Source organism: Mucor velutinosus, assembly GCF_035048745.1.
Source record: "Mucor velutinosus strain NIH1002 chromosome Unknown tig00001544, whole genome shotgun sequence".
NCBI lineage: Eukaryota > Fungi > Mucoromycota > Mucoromycetes > Mucorales > Mucoraceae > Mucor > Mucor velutinosus.
The window spans coordinates 325,095-343,618 of NW_027041908.1; the positions used below are offsets into that span (position 1 = coordinate 325,095).

The 18,524-nt window shown below is 38.5% G+C and overlaps 5 protein-coding genes and 1 non-coding gene across 6 annotated transcripts; 5 read left to right on the forward strand and 1 right to left on the reverse strand.

The window, feature by feature from the left end:
• The first annotated feature begins 959 nt into the window (after positions 1-959).
• Positions 960-1,040, forward strand: ATC70_005426. The gene has a single exon. It is a non-coding gene; the product is annotated as a tRNA-Leu (tRNA).
• A 6,433-nt stretch (positions 1,041-7,473) lies between these two features.
• Positions 7,474-8,298, forward strand: ATC70_005427 (uncharacterized protein; the record flags this gene model as incomplete). The annotated part of the gene is made up of 1 exon (XM_064824715.1): positions 7,474-8,298. One exon carries the CDS (start codon positions 7,474-7,476, stop codon positions 8,296-8,298), a length of 825 nt encoding a protein of 274 aa, XP_064680092.1.
• Positions 8,299-10,721: 2,423 nt separating this feature from the next.
• On the forward strand, positions 10,722-12,832 carry ATC70_005428 (uncharacterized protein; the record flags this gene model as incomplete). Its single annotated transcript, XM_064824716.1, has 7 exons — positions 10,722-10,736; positions 10,797-11,114; positions 11,177-11,323; positions 11,388-11,705; positions 11,758-12,055; positions 12,109-12,322; positions 12,382-12,832. The coding sequence occupies 7 exons, from the start codon at positions 10,722-10,724 to the stop codon at positions 12,830-12,832; spliced, it is 1,761 nt and encodes a 586-aa protein (XP_064680093.1).
• A 214-nt stretch (positions 12,833-13,046) lies between these two features.
• Positions 13,047-13,637, forward strand: ATC70_005429 (uncharacterized protein; the record flags this gene model as incomplete). The annotated part of the gene is made up of 3 exons (XM_064824717.1): positions 13,047-13,049; positions 13,258-13,480; positions 13,543-13,637. The coding sequence occupies 3 exons, from the start codon at positions 13,047-13,049 to the stop codon at positions 13,635-13,637; spliced, it is 321 nt and encodes a 106-aa protein (XP_064680094.1).
• A 756-nt stretch (positions 13,638-14,393) lies between these two features.
• On the forward strand, positions 14,394-15,229 carry ATC70_005430 (uncharacterized protein; the record flags this gene model as incomplete). Its single annotated transcript, XM_064824718.1, has 7 exons — positions 14,394-14,417; positions 14,475-14,553; positions 14,620-14,636; positions 14,734-14,811; positions 14,869-14,977; positions 15,034-15,161; positions 15,218-15,229. 7 exons carry the CDS (start codon positions 14,394-14,396, stop codon positions 15,227-15,229), a joined length of 447 nt encoding a protein of 148 aa, XP_064680095.1.
• A 209-nt stretch (positions 15,230-15,438) lies between these two features.
• On the reverse strand, positions 15,439-18,456 carry ATC70_005431 (uncharacterized protein; the record flags this gene model as incomplete). Its single annotated transcript, XM_064824719.1, has 9 exons — positions 15,439-15,691; positions 15,770-15,873; positions 15,930-16,154; positions 16,213-16,353; positions 16,426-16,861; positions 16,929-17,436; positions 17,502-17,604; positions 17,686-18,202; positions 18,326-18,456. The coding sequence occupies 9 exons, from the start codon at positions 18,454-18,456 to the stop codon at positions 15,439-15,441; spliced, it is 2,418 nt and encodes an 805-aa protein (XP_064680096.1).
• Between the last annotated feature and the right edge of the window lie 68 nt (positions 18,457-18,524).

Sequence of the window (18,524 nt, forward strand, 5' to 3'; positions counted from 1 at the left end):
AACATTCTTCCATTTATATCAAGTACTGATTTGTAATCGTGGCTTTCATAATACTGGAGTGAGCAATATGCTAAATTTACGACAAGTCATTGTCAGATTTTACATGACCCACAAATGACCATGAGAAGGCAGAGTCATGCGTTGAAGATCTATCACCAAGTTTCGGGAGCTACCAATATAAGAAGCATGGCATATCAGTTTGACTACTACTTCTTGTGCCAGTTGTTTCAATGCTTTGTTATATAGATGCCGTCAAGAATGAAGCACAAGATCATCATCTTATACGCATGTGATAATACTCATGGTAATTCATTGATGAGGATCTTCAACATGATTATTAAGCAGTATTTGCTTATTTGATTGGCTATATGTATATATAGCCAATATCCAAAAAAGAAACTTAAATTAAAAATTGCATTGAATTCTGTTATTGCCTACGCTTTGTATTTACCATTTTTGAGTTAGAGTCCATGAATACCAAAAGCTCCCGATATTGTGTCAAAATACAATATAAAATTGAGCCTGCTAGATATCTACACCTTTACTGAAAATACGCCCAGAGGATACATTCATATATTTTTCGTTATACTAATTTTTACAGCGCAATAATGATATGTAATGTAATGCAACAATGTTAAATGTCCACCCTACCAGCGATTTGTAAATCATGATTAACATGATTTGCCTAAAGCCTACTACATTGTGAGACCTTATAAACCACCAATTAATACAAAAACCAATAATAGTCGGAATATACATATGGTTCAAATGATTTCTTAAAATTTACGTGGAAACAAAGAGACTCGAAGAAACTTTTCCAAACTGTAGCATGTAATAATGAGCATGCAATATAGAATTATTGCAGAAGATCAAAAGATAAACATGTATCACGTGACTCAAGTATACATATAACTACTTTTATTATTATATTAACTGTAAAAAATTTCTTTCAACAAGTAGCAGATATGGCGGAGTGGTTAACGCGATACGTTCAGGTCGTATTCACGAAAGTGGCGCGAGTTCGAATCTCGCTGTCTGCACTTTTTATAAAATTTTTCAAAATGTAGTGTGTATAGATATAGGTTTAGGGTAGACTTAGATAAATGTATATAAAAGAACAGAATTGAGATAAAAGATGATGTTACAAATCGACTTTGGTTTTGTAACAGAATCTCTCTTTTTGCTGTAAATTGCCTACACTATCGAATAAATTATGCTTCACTGCTTACTATATTGGATCCTACTGTGGAATTTGAGGCTTTACAGACTAAAATTCACGGAAAAAAAAAGAATAAAAAACAGTAATGTCAACTTGATAAAGGTATATTTTATTATCAAACTGACAGGTGTAAAGTAAACTGAAGTCTCTCTACTGGCCAGGTAGATGATCCTTCTTATATACTATAACAATGGATAAAAGTTCTATTAATTAGATTAACAAATAAGTCAACTCAGATCAACTAATGTCTAATCATGCTAAAAGACAACTCCAGCAAGCTAATCATGATTTAGCTCTGTCTGGATGAATAATTAGACTCTCATCCGAAGTACCCTGATCTATCCTTTCTATAAGGATAATTAATATCGATCTAGTAGCATGTATCCGATAGGTACAGTACATAGTCTTCTTAGTCTATATTAATAGTACATATCTGAGTGTATATCGCTAAGCATACATCTTTAGCATGTATCTGGATATATGGCATGTCTATAGCATATCGTATGCATGTCTATAGCATGTCTCATATGTAGTACAAGTCTGTAGTACATAAAGTATCTGTAGCTAGTATCACGTGCAGTGAAATCAGGTTTAATGGATTTCACAAAAAAAATAAAGCAAAGGTAAAATACAATAGAAATCAACTGTATTTTATTTTGTGTATAAAATGAACTGAAGATCCTGGAATTGAGTAAAAAAAAGAAGAGTATTTATACATTTGCATCTGGCTTGTAGGATTGGTGATGATAGAAAGCAATAGGTGCTGCTATTGCGATATCTGGCAAATGTTGTTGATGTTTGATTTAAAGTGGTAATCAATGCAGGAGCACTGGCCATAAGGGTCGATTTGAGTAACCTTGATGGGCTTGGGTGAGCTATCGTCATAGCATGATTTAATGTAACCTTGATGGTTTAAAGTGTGATGTTTGTTATTGAAGCATGGAATCCTTTATCTGGGATATTGTGCAACTATGGCAGCAGGGCATAGTTGTCATATTTGAATATGCTTGTTATTGATTTAATTCTATTTGGATAAAGATACCATCACCTATTACGACCATCATGGGTGTGATTGAATACACTGTGATCAGGAGTGATTCATTCACACGATGTGCGATATAAGCGTGTATCTTTACTTTAGTATTTTTAAATGGGTTTTTGATGTACATTTGAGCGCTTTCATTAATAGATCCAAATAGCATGAATTTGAATGAGTGCTATTTGATGAACTTTGGTTTTCAATTAAGTTGCGTTTGGGTGGCTATTTCATTACATCACGGATATAAGCATGTGTCTTATAGCGTGGATCATGAAGTGCATATCTGAAGCAACAAGCTCATATTGCATTAATCTTGGTGCCTATCCAGATATGGTAAACATCCGTAGTCAATGTCGGAATACAAGTATAAGTCTATAGTGCCATCCATGTCCGTGGTGCCATCTATAGCCTATATCGTATATAGTATGAATCTTATAGTACTAGCGTATCTGAAGTCCATATCTTCTTATAGTATAAATCGATATCGTACATCTAATCCAGCGTACATACAGTTTATATCTAAATCTAGTAACTGGATGAACTGTCGGAATGCAGATCATAGTGGATGTATTCCACACCTACTTCTGTTACTACAATTTGACATTAAACTCTGTTGTGCCAGAAGAAGGGCTACAACTGTCTATAAAGATTAAGGTATTCTTGATGGGTAGATATGTCTGTGTTGTGCAACAACATGAACAAGCTATGATAATTGAAGTGCATCTTAGCTATCTAAATATTGAGGTTCATCAGATGTGATAAGCGTTGTACAAGATAAATTGCTACTTTGGCATTCAGAACTTGGCATAAATAGAATAACTCTTGTCTTCATCAATGAATCATTAGTTTTTGTGTCTGATCTTATTCAAATAAGTCTTTTCTTGTTTTTATAATATCGAACATTTTTTATAAGCTACAAATAATAATCCTTTTATTCTTTGTGCTTAACAAAATTAAAATAGATAACAGATCAATAGGAAATCAACTAGCTGTAACTCTTCGTTGTTCAAATCTCTGAGCCAATCAGATTGCTCAAAAACTCCGCTGATCTAAAAAAATTTTGCGAGGGTTTCCCCCTGTTTTGATGTGAGGCAAAATTTTAAGCGCCGCTATATATAGCAATATAGCCGCTGCTGTCATCAAACTTCCCTCAGGTGCTAGAGCATGCCTTACTTACACCACCTAGCTTTAGATTCTGGCGTTGAGACTCTCAATTATCAGTAAAGTAAGTAGCGATAACCAAGTGGAGGCAGCCTATCTACCTCCTAGCCTCGGATAGAGTCTTGTTGAGCTTCAGGGATAGGCACATCCACACAACGTAAAAAAGGTATGCTTTAAAGAAACATAATAATAATAAAAGAAAGAAGAAAAGAACATAATACTATAAGAGTATAGTAGTATGTAGGCAAAAAAAAAAGAATGCTCACACGAAGCAAGCCAAAGAAAAGCATAACAAACACAACATCAAAGATGTTAAAAAAAAAAGCTCGTTGCTGTTGCAAGAAAAATGCACACATGAGCAACGCGCATGGTAGTAATAATAGTCAGATGTAAAGCAACATGACACAAATACACACAACTACAAAAGCAACAGTGGTATTATAAGTTTGCAATACAACATAATGACTAATATTGTTTCATGTAAAGCTACAGAGGAAACACTACCAACAAAAGAAAAAGAAGAAAAAGTGCAACAACGCAAACATCATGAATGCGTTATCACGAGAAAGGAAGCAATAATATAAACGTTCAAAGAAGATTTACATCATTGCGACCAGAAGAAAGAACATACCACTTACCACAGCCATAAATACACCAGAATAGTATGGGCAATCACCGGAGACAGACCAGAGAACAAGCATTCACCAAATACAGCAGACCAGAAAAGATCAGATTAGCAGCAGCAGCAGCAGCAGCAACACCAGCACAATAGAAAAACTAAAGAACAAATACCATCAGCAGAGAGCAGGCAAAGACCAAAGAAGTTACTTACCACTTATCAACACCACAGATAGACCAGAGCATAAGCAATCATCAGAGATAGACGAGAGAACGAGCATACATCGCAAATGGCAGACCAGAAAAGACCAGACTAGCAGCAGCAGCAAGGCCAGCAGCAATACCAGCAGCAATACCATTAGCAAGACCATCAGCAAGACCATATAAACTCAAAGAACGAGCGACACCAGAGACCAGGCAAAGACTAAAGAAGCAGCCGCCATAGATAGAGACAACAGAAGTAGCTACCAGACATAATAACCAAAGAATCAAACAACAGAGATAGCAGAGAAGTAATGGCAGAAGCACCTATGTCAAACAGGCAAAAAAATTATCGAAACCTAATAAACAAATTCGATTATTAGTGCTGATTTTACGTCTTCTAGTGTTCGTTATCGAATAGTACCTACTATATTCCACTTCAATAAAGCGTTATCAAGTACTTTTAAAAGTACAAAGCCGTGTCATCAGAAGTTAGAGTGTTGTTTTCAATCGAAAGGGTTCCCAAATCGATATGGTTTGATACTAAACGCGTTTTGCAAAAAAGATAAAAAAACGAATACATGGAAAATGAGAGAGCGCCATAACCGACGTCACGGCCAGTAGATCTGGTCTCAGCCTTCTGCCGTGGTGGCAGCCGCAACTGCTGCACTTTAATTTGAAATTGTGCAGTGGATAGTTTCATGTTCAAATTCGACTTGATTTCACATTCCATAAACATTTTTGTTAAATTCAACTATGAAAGATGTCGTTGTAATACTTTACTTTCTAATGCATTTATATAAAGTCAATGAAGGCGCGTCGAATGATGCTGATTACGTTTAGCTTTCAGACCGAAAATAATGAGCAATCTGCAAAAATACGAAAGCAGGTTTTCTGTAAATATGTCAACATTTAACATATGAAAGTCTCATAAAAAGGGCTTTCAGTGCTGCATTCCATCTTGACAATCGGTTTGGTCTAATATGTATCATAGGAAAAGTCTTCATTTTTGGGGTAAAAAACGCGATCGCTTGATTTTCAAGAATTTTCCCTTGCTAGTACTCATGTAAAAACGACAATTTTCATGAATTTGCAATCACCCAAAAAAATTGAGATAAAGCATCAATAAGTAGAGCGTGACCAAGAAGAGACGTTTGGCCTTGCTCCGAGTGTCCACAACGCTTTGTAGCATGAGTTATTTGTGTTTGACAATGACTAGATTTGGACAGAATTTGACCTAAAAATAACGCGTATTAGGTTATGTTGCCAAAGAAGTAAATAGAGTAAGGCGCTGTCTGATGTCTCTGATGTTCTGCATTGTAAGAAACTCGAGTCGTAAGTGATAAATGCCTCTATCTAGTTCTAAAGCTTGGATCTTCCTTTTCAAAATACGCAAATACAGTAATTTTAAAATTTGAGTGTCAATGCTTCTTTGCAAATTTGAATCTAACAACTTTGCTCAGATTAAACGAGGTGTTTATTAGGTTAGCAGGACACTTTCGGTGGTCGTCCAAAACGGAGATACCAAATCTAGTTGTAACATCAGATTCAAAGTTTAGCGTCAATGTTGGACATCGATGACTTCACAATAAAGAAGTCGACAAAAATAATCAGTTGTTAACTGTATCTAAAACAAAGAGCTTCTTCATTACAGAGGATTATCTTAATAGTAGCTTAAATATGATGGATTACTAGTCAATGATTACTACGTTGACATGGTGTAAACAGCAGCCACTAGGAATATATTGATTTTTGGTAACTGTTGTGCCAGAAGGGCTACAACTGTCTATAAAGATTAAGGTATTCTTGATGGGTAGATATGTCTGTGTTGTGCAACAACATGGACAAGCTATGACAATTGAAGTGCGACTCAGCTGTTGTGCCAGAAGGGCTACAACTGTCTATAAAGATTAAGGTATTCTTGATGGGTAGATATGTCTGTGTTGTGCAACAACATGGACAAGCTATGATAAGTGAAGTGCATCTCAGCTATCTAAATACTGAGGTTCACCAGATGTGATAAGCGTTGTACAAGATAAATTGCTACTTTGGCATTCAGAACTTAGTATAAATAGAATAACTCTTGTCTTCATCAATAAATCATTAGTTTTTGTGTCTGATCTTATTCAAATAAGTCTTTTCTTGTTTTTATAATATCGAACATTTTTTATAAGCTACAAATAATAATCCTTTTATTCTTTGTGCTTAACATCAGCTATCTAAATATTGAGGTTCATCAGATGTGATAAGCGTTGTACAAGATAAATTGCTACTTTGGCATTCAGAACTTGGCATAAATAGAGTAACTCTTGTCTTCATCAATAAGTCTTTAGTTTTTGTGTCTAATCTTATTCAAATAAGTCTTTTCTTGTTTTTATAATATCGAACATTTTTTATAAGCTACAAATAATAATCCTTTTATTCTTTGTGCTTAACAGTAGTGTTTCCTCTGTAGTAGCTTTACATGAAACAGCATTAGTCATCATGTTGTATCGCAAACTTATAATACCACTGTTGCTTTTGCAGTTTTGCGTATTTGTGCCATGTTGCTTTGCATCCTACTATGACTACCATGCGCGTTGCTCATGTATGCATTTTTCTTGCAACAGCAACGAGCTTTTTTAAACATCTTTGATGTTGTGTTTGTTATGCTTTTCTTTGACCCGCTTTGTGTGAGTGTCTCTTTTTTGCCTACGTACTACTACTATACTCGTATAGTATTATATTCTTTTCGTTTTTTATATTATTATTATGTTTCTTTTGAAGCATACTTTTTTACATTGTGTGGATGTGCCTATCCCTGAAGCTCAACAAGACTTTATCCGAGGCTAAGAAGTACAGTGCGCGAAAAAAACGTTCCAGTGTTTTGCCAATTCGTAGTTTTACACTTACAGCTCTGTCAATTTTTTTCAGTTTTAAAACTAAAGTAAGACTACGAAAGCTTGAGTTTTTAGCCACAAAATGAGCTACTAAAATAATTGATACACTAGATATTAAGCAAGTGCAACTGACGTAAAGTAAAAAATTTCGATTTTGTAAAATTGGAAATATCGCTTGATGACCTTATTGTTTGTATACATTCCACGAAAATAATCTGAGAGCCGTAATTTTTTATATCAGTTATGTTTAAAATGTTAGTTATCCGAGGAATGCTTAAAAAAGTATAAAGAAGCCTGAGATTTTGGTCTTTTCCCTCATTATATTTTACCATCTTTACTTCATCACTTTTTTTAACATGACACGTCCCATTCCTCAGGAGGTTCAAGGATCTGTCAAGGCTCTTTTCAACCAAGGTTGTTACCTCCGTGCCATTCAAAAAATCTTCCCAAATTTGTCCGTCAGTGTACTTTCTCGCTATAGGAAGAAGTTTCTTGGTCATTCAAAACATGCCAAACCCGGAAGACGCAGCAAAATCACTACGCAAAATATGAACTACATTGAGAGGAATCTCCGCAATGGTAATTTAGACGGCCCCAAGGGTGTGCAGTGCTACCTTACTCATATGGGAGTTCAGATGACTTTGAGGAATATACAGTATATACTCAAGCGCAAAGGGTTCAAGGCTAAAAGAAAGGTAAAGACCAATTTCGTGTCTGCGGAGAACCGGAAAAAGCGTCTTGTGTGGGCCAAGAGACATCGACATTTGACTGCGGACGATTGGTGTAAGTGGGGATTTTCCGATGAAACCAGGGTCAACATGTGGGGATCTGACGGCGAATCTTTCTACTGGACTGACAGGCCCACTGAGTTGATGCCTCATCAAACTGAGGCTCAAGTTCAGGGAGATGGTGGTGGCGTTGTTTTCTGGGGCATGATAACAGCGGAGGAACCCAGCTATGGTTCCACCATTACCGAAGGAACTGTTAACTCAGAAGTTTATGCTGAAATTCTGGACTCATCTTTGCTAGACACTATCGAGTACTATGGGCTGGACAAGAAAACGTTTAGATTCCAGCAAGATAACGCAAGACCACATACTTCTGGTCCCATTAAAAAATGGTTCACGCATCACGGATTCTCTGTTCAAAATGTTCTTGATTGGCCTCCCCCAAAGCCCTGACCTAAACCCCATTGAACATGTCTGGCATCAACTAAAACGTCGTTTGAACAAGTACCCTACTAGGGCCACCAGAATTTCTGAGTTAGAAGACAGAATTGAACAGGAATGTTATAAATTCACAAAAGAAGACTGTCTTAAATACATAGGCAGCATGCCACGCCGAATCAAAGCGGTTATCAAGAGTAAAGGTGGTCCAACTAAATATTGAGCTTTTTTATAAGATTTAATAAATTCGACTTTTCACTTTTCATGAGGCTACCATTCTTTTTCTAATTACGTGAATAAAGTGCATAATATATCATCTGATAGCCAACTACTTAGGCTATTTATGAAACTAAGCAAACCCCAGTAGCTTTGATATTTGCAGAGAAAACTGGCTATAAGTGCAATTTGGCAAAACACTGGAACGTTTTTTTCGCGCACTGTAGATAGGCTGCCTCCACTTGATTATCGCTACTTACTTTACTGATAATTGAGAGTCTCAACGCCAGAATCTAAAGCTAGGTGTTGTAAGTAAGGCATGCTCTAGCACCTGAGGGAAGTTTGATGATAGCAGCGGCTATATTGCTATATATAGCGGCGCTTAAAATTTTGCCTCGCATCAAAACAGGGGGAAACCCTCGCAAAATTTTTTTAGATCAGCGGAGTTTTTGAGCAATCTGATTGGCTCAGAGATTTGAACAACGAAGAGTTACAGCTAGTTGATTTCCTATTGATCCGTCATTTATAATAGTTTTGTGTTTGTAATAAAAGGGTATCCAAACAGCTACAATATACGTTTTTCTTTATTCTTTATTCGAAATAACATAAGGTGCAATTATTCGATTTAACATCCATTATACCGCTTTATGTGAGGGACGTTTATTCAATTTATTATGTGAGGAAGCGTATTATATTGGTACAGTAGTACACTCGGTACTAGATCCTCCCAGGAGTGCCAAATGGTTCGCCAAACATGTGTCTTTTATCATTGATTTCCAACATGTGGTATCAAGTTCAAGGTTCGTCAATTTCTACTTTACATCCAAAAAAGATTTTGGATATACAAAAGTGCTTCCAGCTTCGAGGTTTGGGCCATCCAAAATTGAGTTTTGAAATACTGATACTGGAGCATCATTGAATATCGCGAGTTCTTGTATGAAAATTTTGCGAGAAAGAAAAGGATACTGTAGCTGTTGGATTTGAGATTGGAGGATGATGGCGGGTTGCTATTGAGAGGTGAATGATTTTTTGAACCAAGGCAATTTTGAGCAAGGAACTATGTATGAAACCTATTGTAAGATGCTAATGTCAAGTGATGACGAGTCATGGATAGATGGATTAGGTGTTAGGGGAGACTGTATATTGAAAATTGCTTGGTGATATCTTGTTTTGGTGTGATTTGGCAAAAGGTTTGAAGCTGTGCTGCGTATTTCAGCAAAAAGGGGAGGGGGAAGGGGGATTGCTTTTTCACGCCCCATGTTATCACATAATGAGTACTGCCATAGATACTTTAGTGAAGGCTTCTTGTTGTTGGTACTTATTTTCCTATGAATACCCTCAAGATATTTGAAAACAAGCGTATTTGGGCGCAAGCTGCAGCATTGCTGACAAGTGCGTACCACTCGATACGCATTTCAATTCTGTAAAATCTTACTATAGACTGGAATCGATAATACTATTGAAAAGAATTGGTTAATATCTACTCTTTTTTTTTTTTTTTTTTTTTTTTTTTAGCTTTCTTCTAAATTTCCTCGCAGCAGATGGATTTTGGTCGCATTGTTGATTGCTGTTATACAAAGAAAGTGAGTTTGGCACAGTAGACAAGTCATAACCATAGCTTGTCTATAGAAGAGGTTAGGCGATCGATTTTGGATAGAACTTTTACAAACTGTAAAACGCGTGAGATGTTATGATGCTGAGATATGCAACAACGAAAGTCTATGAGATGGTAAATACAGTTTAAGACATGGCTTCTTTTATTCCTTTTTGCAAAGTGATGTCAGGTACTGAAGACTTTTTTTTTTATGATTGGAAATACCAGATCAATTTATAATATATCAGAAGCGTATTTTATTCTATTTTCTCTTCGTAAATGAATAGAGAAGTGTTCATCACAACCAATATTGCATTGCTTGTCCAAAACTTGAGCTACAAAGTCAGGGTAAGTTTTGGCGCCATCTCGATAGTCTGGAATGGTTTGCATAGCTACAATAGATTCATTTGAGTCCAGTGGACCTGTTTACACCACCTCTCCGGCATTTTCAGGCTGATTTATGCAAATGGCTCTATGCAATGTCAAATCAGTAGAGAAACGTGACGCACTGGTGGCTTTTTGGGCCTAGATTTACAAACTGCGGTGATATTGCAAAGGCGTGTGTTCATTGCTTTTCTTTTTAATTGTCTACATCCAGCACTTGTAAAAGAACAGAGCCTACTACATCATGGACCCTAAGCAGGTATTGCATTGATAGCAAAAATCAATAAAAGGCTCACCCATAAACTAACATCTCTATTAGCAAGCACTCATTGATGCAAAGAGAGCTGAAATTTTAGCCAAATTACAAAAGTTCCAAAAGCCTGGAGGCTCTCTCAACCCTTCTACTCCACCAAAACCTGCACCAGCCAAACCACAGGCACCGCCACCTCAACAACCTGCATCACCATCCTCACCACATGCTAGACAGAGATCTTCAAGAGCACCGCCTGCCAAGAAGGTAGTGCCCATTCCAGCTCCTCCTCCAGCAGGTACAAGTGGTGGTTTGAATCTAGTAGAACTTCAGAGACGCATTGCAGAAGCGAAAACTCGTCTAACAGGAAGCCCTGCTAGTGCAAACGTAAGTTGCTGTGTGAATGTGTGGGTAGAATTACAAGTATTTACATATGGCTCGACACGTAGAGTCGTTCTTCAGCTGTTGGAGGTCCTTCAGCACGTATAACTGAAACGAAACCGCCCAGTATGCCATTTGACAAGTCTGGAAAGATTGATTTGAAAGCAATGATGGACACCGGCATCATACCCAGAAGAGAGACCACAAACTCAAAGGTACGATTGTAGTGTATGCGTATGTTTGCCTATTCTCCTAAACCTAATGGATGTGATCTTGTAGGCACTCGAACGAGCAAAGCAAACATCCTCGATACCAGCTGCAGCCGAGAAAAAGCCATTAAAGATCGTCGATGAAGTGCCTGCTGAATTTACAGATCCTACAAAGAACCCTTACTTTGATCCCTCCATGGAAGTGAAAATTGCACCTAAATCTCGTCGTTCGAGACAATTGAAGTTTGTTCAGCCTGGTAAATACATTGATATTGCTAACCAAGAGAGAGCTAAGGCGCAATTGGAGAAACTGAAGCAAGAAATTACGGAGAGCGTGAAAAAGGCTGGTATGCAGACCGAGTTTGATGTGTCTGACAAGGTGATCAAGGTAGGTTACAACTGTTTTGTGTAGGTCCCACATGTACTGACACCGTCTATAGAGAGACGCACCTCCAGCAGTAGAATGGTGGGATGCTCCCTTTTTGGCCAACAAGACATACGACGATTTGAATGAAAATGAAATCAATCCAGATAAATATGATACCTTGGTGACACTGTACGTTCATCATCCTGTTGTCATTCAACCCCCTGGAGAAGTCAATGCAGCACCCGTTGTCAGATCCCTCATGTTGACTACAAAGGAGCGCAAAAAGATGAGAAGACAAAGAAGAGCAGAGGCGTTGAAGGACAAGCGTGATAAAATTAGACTGGGTTTGCTGGAGCCAGATGCTCCAAAAGGTAAGCAATGCTAATGGACTGCATGTTGACAATTGTACTGATCGATAGCACAGTTAAAATTAGTAATTTGATGCGAGTGTTGGGAGAAGAAGCTATTCAAGATCCCACTAAGGTAGAAGCCAAAGTGCGAAAAGAGATGGAGCTTCGTCAAAAGATGCACGATAAGGCAAACGAACAGCGTAAATTGACTCCGGAAGAGAGAAGAGCAAAGATTCTGAACAAGCTCAAGGAAGATCAAAAGACATCCAACGAAGTTGCTGTATTCAAGTAAGTCTAACCGAAATGCAGTGCGGCTGACACACAGAACGCTCATTGTCGTTAAATAGGATCAAATCATGCTCTCATCCTAAACTGAGATACAAGATTGAAATGAATGCTCAGCAGCATCAATTAACTGGTATTGTTATTGTTCATCCTAAATGTAACATTGTGATTGTGGAAGGAGGACCTAAAGCCATCAAAGCCTACAAAAAACTCATGCTAAGACGTATTGATTGGAACGACATGCCACCTCCCAAGAATTTAGAAGCAGATGAAGCTGCTATGGATATTGATCAGCCTAGTGCCTACGGTCTTGCTGAAGGAGAAGAGAACAAGTGCTTCTTGGTTTGGACAGGCCAAGTGAAATCCAAGTCCTTCAAGAGATTTACATGGCGTTCCTTTGAGAGTGAAAAGATGGCAAGAGAAGAGTTGGGTAAATGGAATGTTGAAAATTACTGGGATGTCGCCATGGCTAGTACAGACGAAGAGCTTGCTGCCAGACAACCTCAACTATAAATAAAGTGTATTGATTTGACATGACACACCTCTCGTCTTTTTTCAATGTGTGTGTGTGTGTGTGTGTGTGTGTGTGTGTCCAGGCCACTCCGTCTGGTTGCGATGCCGGACAGACCCTGCTAGTAGATTGAATCAACGAAAGAATCCAAGCTAGCAAAGTGGCACCCAGCTAACAGATTGTTGTAGAACTCCTCTTTTCTTTGTGAATTTAACAATGGTGAGTGAGTCGATCCTGTTCAGCACGCACATACACACATCCATCCATCCTTCGACATGGAGCACGACATACATCTCGCATTTTAACGACGACGCACTTGACGATTTGGAAATGACATGTTGATATGTTGGATGGATGTTGTGGGGATGTGTGATTTTCCATCATCAACAACAGAGAGAATTGACTCTTCATTCTTTCCATCTCTTAGGTCAACATTCCCAAGACCAGAAACACCTACTGTAAGGGTTCCAAGTGTAGAAAGCACACTCCTCACAAGGTCACTCAATACAAGGCTGGTAAGGCCTCTCTCTTTGCCCAAGGTAAGAGACGTTATGACCGTAAGCAATCCGGTTATGGTGGTCAAACTAAGCCCGTTTTCCACAAGAAGGCTAAGACTACCAAGAAGATTGTTCTCCGTCTCGAATGTACTGGTAAGTAATCCGTATAAAGTTGATTGATATTATCGAATATAATGACTCACACTTCAAAACAGCCTGCAAGTACAAGATGCAACTCGCTATCAAGAGATGTAAGCACTTCGAATTGGGTGGTGACAAGAAGACCAAGGGTGCTGCTCTCGTTTTCTAAGCGTATCGTGTTTATCTCGACCTCGATTATTTCTCTGATCTCGTCTCTGATCTCTATGAAATAATAAAAAAAAAAAAACATCTTGAAAAAAAAAAAAATATCAACATGCATCATTATTAATGTATTTGAGGAGCAGGATGATCTCGAAAGTACTCATTCGCTGCTCTGGGAGTAGATGAACGAACATGACAGTGTGCTTGTGATCAGTTTGTAAGATTTCCCCTGACTAAAAGCACATAGGTTTCTGGATCCAAGAACGTGAACGCCGCAAATAGTTGTGTTTTAAGAAACGTAGAGTGTCCCGCAGTTGAGTCGCTATTCTGAATGCAGAGAGTGTATAATGACCTTTCACAGTAATGAATCATGCTTTCATGGCCAACGTCTATTTATTAGTATCAATCAAAGTATGAGGGGCCCAACGGACTAACAAATCTCTGTTGGTAGATTCACAGATGATGATAGCTCGAGTCATAAAGAATCAGACGATGCCATTCAAATCAAGCTTTTCTCGCTGTTTGACACAGCAAACATTCACACAAGACATATCTCTCCATATTGGACGTATACTTGAACCACTCAATAATCGTAATCCCTTGCTATTTTCAGCATTTATGCAAGATTTCATGTAGATTGACACTGAGCAATACTGAGACTGCTGCTTGTTGGAGACTCCACTGTAACTATAAAGGAAACAAAGGAATCGCGTCGACCTATTTCTCTTTTTTCTTTTTTCCTGTATATCTCACCATTATCAATATGGCTTTGAAAAGAATTCAAAAGGTAAGTAAGGTGGCTACTCGTGCACTGAATCCTGTCTTGACCCAAGATCTTGCACAGGAATTGGCAGATTTAACAAAGAATCCACCTCCAGGTGTCAGTGCAGGGCCCATTGATGAAGACATGTTTCATTGGCAAGGTGAGCAGCGTACAAAGTACAAATTTGCTCCATGATAAAACTAACTTGCATTGCATACAAAAAAAGGTATCTTGATAGGACCTGTAAGTAAATACGACATGTGTGTGTGTGTGTGTGTGTGAGAGAGAGAGAGAGAGAGACAGACAACATTGTGTGTGCTAATTGTGAATCGTTATAAAGCAAGGTACTCCTTACCAAGGTGGACGCTTCAAATTAGACATTGTGTTTTCTGCAGATTATCCATTTAAACCACCAAAGGTATGTCATTTCTATCTATCACAAAACACATCATATATTTATCCACAGGTATTTTAGATGAAGTTTACTACCAAGATCTATCATCCCAACATTGATGACGAAGGCTCCATTTGTGTTGATCTGTTGAAGGCTGATATTTGGAAGCCTGCCACCAAGCTGGTCAATGGTAAGATGATACTGACAGAGAATATCGAGTGGATGGCATTAACCGCTTTTTCGTAGTTTTGCAAGCATTGGCCGCTTTATTGCAAGCGCCTAATCCCGATGATGCACTTGTTGCGTCCATTGCTGAAGTCTACACCAAAGATAGAGCAAAGTTCAACAAGATTGCCAAAGACATGGTTGAAAAGGTAAAGTGCTTATGGGCGTGTTGAGGTGTTATTGTGTCTAATTAAAAAGTTGATAGCATGCCAAGTAAATAAAACCCCAATACATATCACTCTGACGTACTACACAACGACATCACCATATTCTCAACTTCAACAATCTTGCTTTGTAAATAAAATATTTCAAATGTCAAACCAAAAAGGACAGAGAAAGACGTTTACTGTTTTGATTTATAATGTGAATGGGAATGAGAGAAACAGAGAGAGAAAGACAGGTATGTACATGAATGTTACAATTACACTAGGCAAATGTCCTAAAAATCATGTCAGTAGTGACAAAATCAATGCTGACATGCGTCTCCTTGGATTTGGTGTCCACTGTATCCACATCGTCTACATATACAAAGTATTGGTGTGTTTTGTAATACTTGCGCAGGACATGTTTCATAAAAACAATGGAGTTGGGTTCTTCATCTTCCTTGGGCCATGTACGCATGATCTCTATATCCCCATTACTCAGCGCGATGGTCAAATAGATGAGCGCCTCCTGGATCCTATTTGCAAGCAGTTAAGTCATGATCCTGCAAAAAAAAAAAAAAAAAAAAAAAAAAAAACTCAACAAAGCAACTTACGCCACCGAGCTATGTCCGTCTTTAAGCAGTTGTTTGAAAGAGTGCAAAAAGTTGTGAGGCAGCACAAACTTCCATTCACCAAATGCCACAGGCACATCGTTAAACTATGGAACATCTGAGTAAGCACGCGTTGTAGATGGGCTTGATGGAGAGTACTCACTCTTTTAATCTGACTGCATATACCCTCAATGATGTGTGGATTGTTGACAATGTTGGCAACGTCCGTTGTGATAAAGCCGCCTGAATGCTGAGGAAACACTTCGCAAGCTGGCTCAATGTCACCATAGTAGAAGTTGGGTACACCAAACTCCCAGATTTGGGTCACTGGCTCTCGCTTATGTTTGAGCAAGTTTTTGTGTTGAAGTTCATTGTTGAATCGATCAAACTACAAAAAACCGGGCTTAATTTCAACAACCCTCACGTTGCAAAACAAGACGACTTACCATCATGATATTATGCGGAATCATAGGATTTGTGGGTTTACGGGTGACAGGAGGTAATGACAAGCATGCCTTATTCAACATGATGCTGGATTCTGAATGGCCATATACTAGAAAGCTGGTTGTTTTATATAAATGTTGCAGCTATGTTATTTTTTTTTCAATCTGGATCAGTTGACATGGTTAAAATACCCTACATTTCATGTATCTTTATACCTGTGCGGGAAATTTGAGATATCGGCACATTTGACGCCATGAGAACAATTGATCTGCTTCATCTGCATAATCTACATCTTGAAAGTTCACTCGGGGGCGAGGAGGCAAATTGTCCATGAAGATGGCAAACAGCTGATCCAATCGAGTATTCTCAACTCCATTATCCGTCGGCAAATTCGATATTTTGGACACATCCCTTGCTGCCATGATGAACAGTGCTTCTGTTGGCATATCCGGATGACACACGATACCCGTAATCTCGTTGACGGACATGAAATTTCGTAACTTTCCTGCTTGAATAAACTGATCTGCGGGTCCAACAGACATGAAGCTCAATGTTCTTTCCGCTGTTATGTAGTCGCTGAATCTCTTTAGAGGTAGAAATGAGTTGATGGTGATTTCGTTGCCTTGTGGATGTTGCAATTGCAAAAGATATCTATCCAACACACAACCCTTTTTAATCACCTGAATTCACATCCTAGTCTTGATATGCAGCAACTTACTTTATACGGCTCAACTGTGGTATTTTGTCTGCAACACCGCTTAATGTCACTCGACACACTGGGTCATTGCCTTTCTTTAACAAGGCTTCTATTTTACATGGCTCATTTTTGCTTAGCTTGAACTTTTTCCTCTCGTTGGCAATGAGGCGGGGATCAGGTCTGGAGGTCTGTCGTTTGATGGGAATGGAGGGACCCAGTTGCTGATGAAATGGTTGGTGTGGCGGCAGTGGAGGTGCTGAGCGCTGCTGCGGTTGTGGTTGCGGTTGCGGTTGCGGTTGAGGTTGAAGTGGCTGTTGCTTTTGTGGAGTCGAATCAGGCATTCTAGGATTTGTTTTTATTAGGGTTTGAGATGTTGGTGTGGTAGGTGGAGTTGTATTACTAGAAGGAGGATGATATGTTGGCACTGGCATAAGAGCAGGTTGTATGGTTCGCAGTGTTTTGGGCGTTGCTGGAGTAATATGTCGAAATGTTCCGTTAAACTGGCTCAAGATGCGATCAATTTCCACAGCTGTCTCGTTGGCAAACACATGTCAATATTTTTTCTCTATAAACAGACAGATGCGATTGACTTACGTTGCGCTGATTTTGATGCCGAGGATCGCTTCAAATTGGTGAATGAAGAAGAAGATGAGACCAAATTGGATGGTGTATGATCCTTGTGAATAAAAAGCGATGGCTAATAATAAAACACACACCAAATTAAAAAAAAAAAGACAATGAGAGATCAAGAATGTATACAGATAATAATGACACTTACTTTTTGTGGTATATTGCTTATTGTGGGATAGGGTGGTTTCGCCGGCTGTCTATGTTCTTGTTCGTTTTGAGGGCTTTGTTGGGGTTGTAAATTGGAATACTTTGGAATGGTATAGCTACTGCTGCTGCTGCTGCTGCTGCTGCTATTACTACTGCTCTGCTGTGGGTTTTCCTTATGATTGCCTTTGTCTTTTGCTTGTTTGTTCTCGGCCACTTTCTCTTTACCTTTGCTTCTTTTGAGAAGAAGAGCAATTGGCTCATCATCGTCGTCCGACGTAAAGATTTCAGGCGTTGACACTTTTCCACTTGCACTCGATGTAACTGTGTCATCCGTCACTTCAAAGGTTACTTTTCGTTTCTGCTTGTTATTTTTTTTCTTTTTGGATGATGGAGAGGATGGACTCGTTAGAATTGAGGTTGAAGATGAGGATTGTGCTAGCCGTTTTCTTTCTTTTTCCTCGAATGCTTTCAACAAGTCCTCACAGTTCAGGTTGCTTGCAGGCTCAAATGTATTTTCACTGTAGAGAGAGCAAAATAAAAAAGGGTCAACAGACAATGTGTCGTTTTTGCATGATTGATACTCTAATCCAGTTGGGTCAGTTCGAGTTACGCCTTTCACGCTTCTCTATCCCACCACTTACCACTCTGAAGGATAGCCTTTCCATTTGATTTCATACAAAGTTTGACCGTTGTGGAAGACCTTTTGGACAATCTCTTCTACCTCAAAGACATCGACATCATCTTCTTTTTCGCTATGATCTGAATTGGCCATGATATCTTATAGCCTGGGGAACAAGTATTTACAAATGGAAGAGAAGTAAAGGTTTGATGTACATTCAT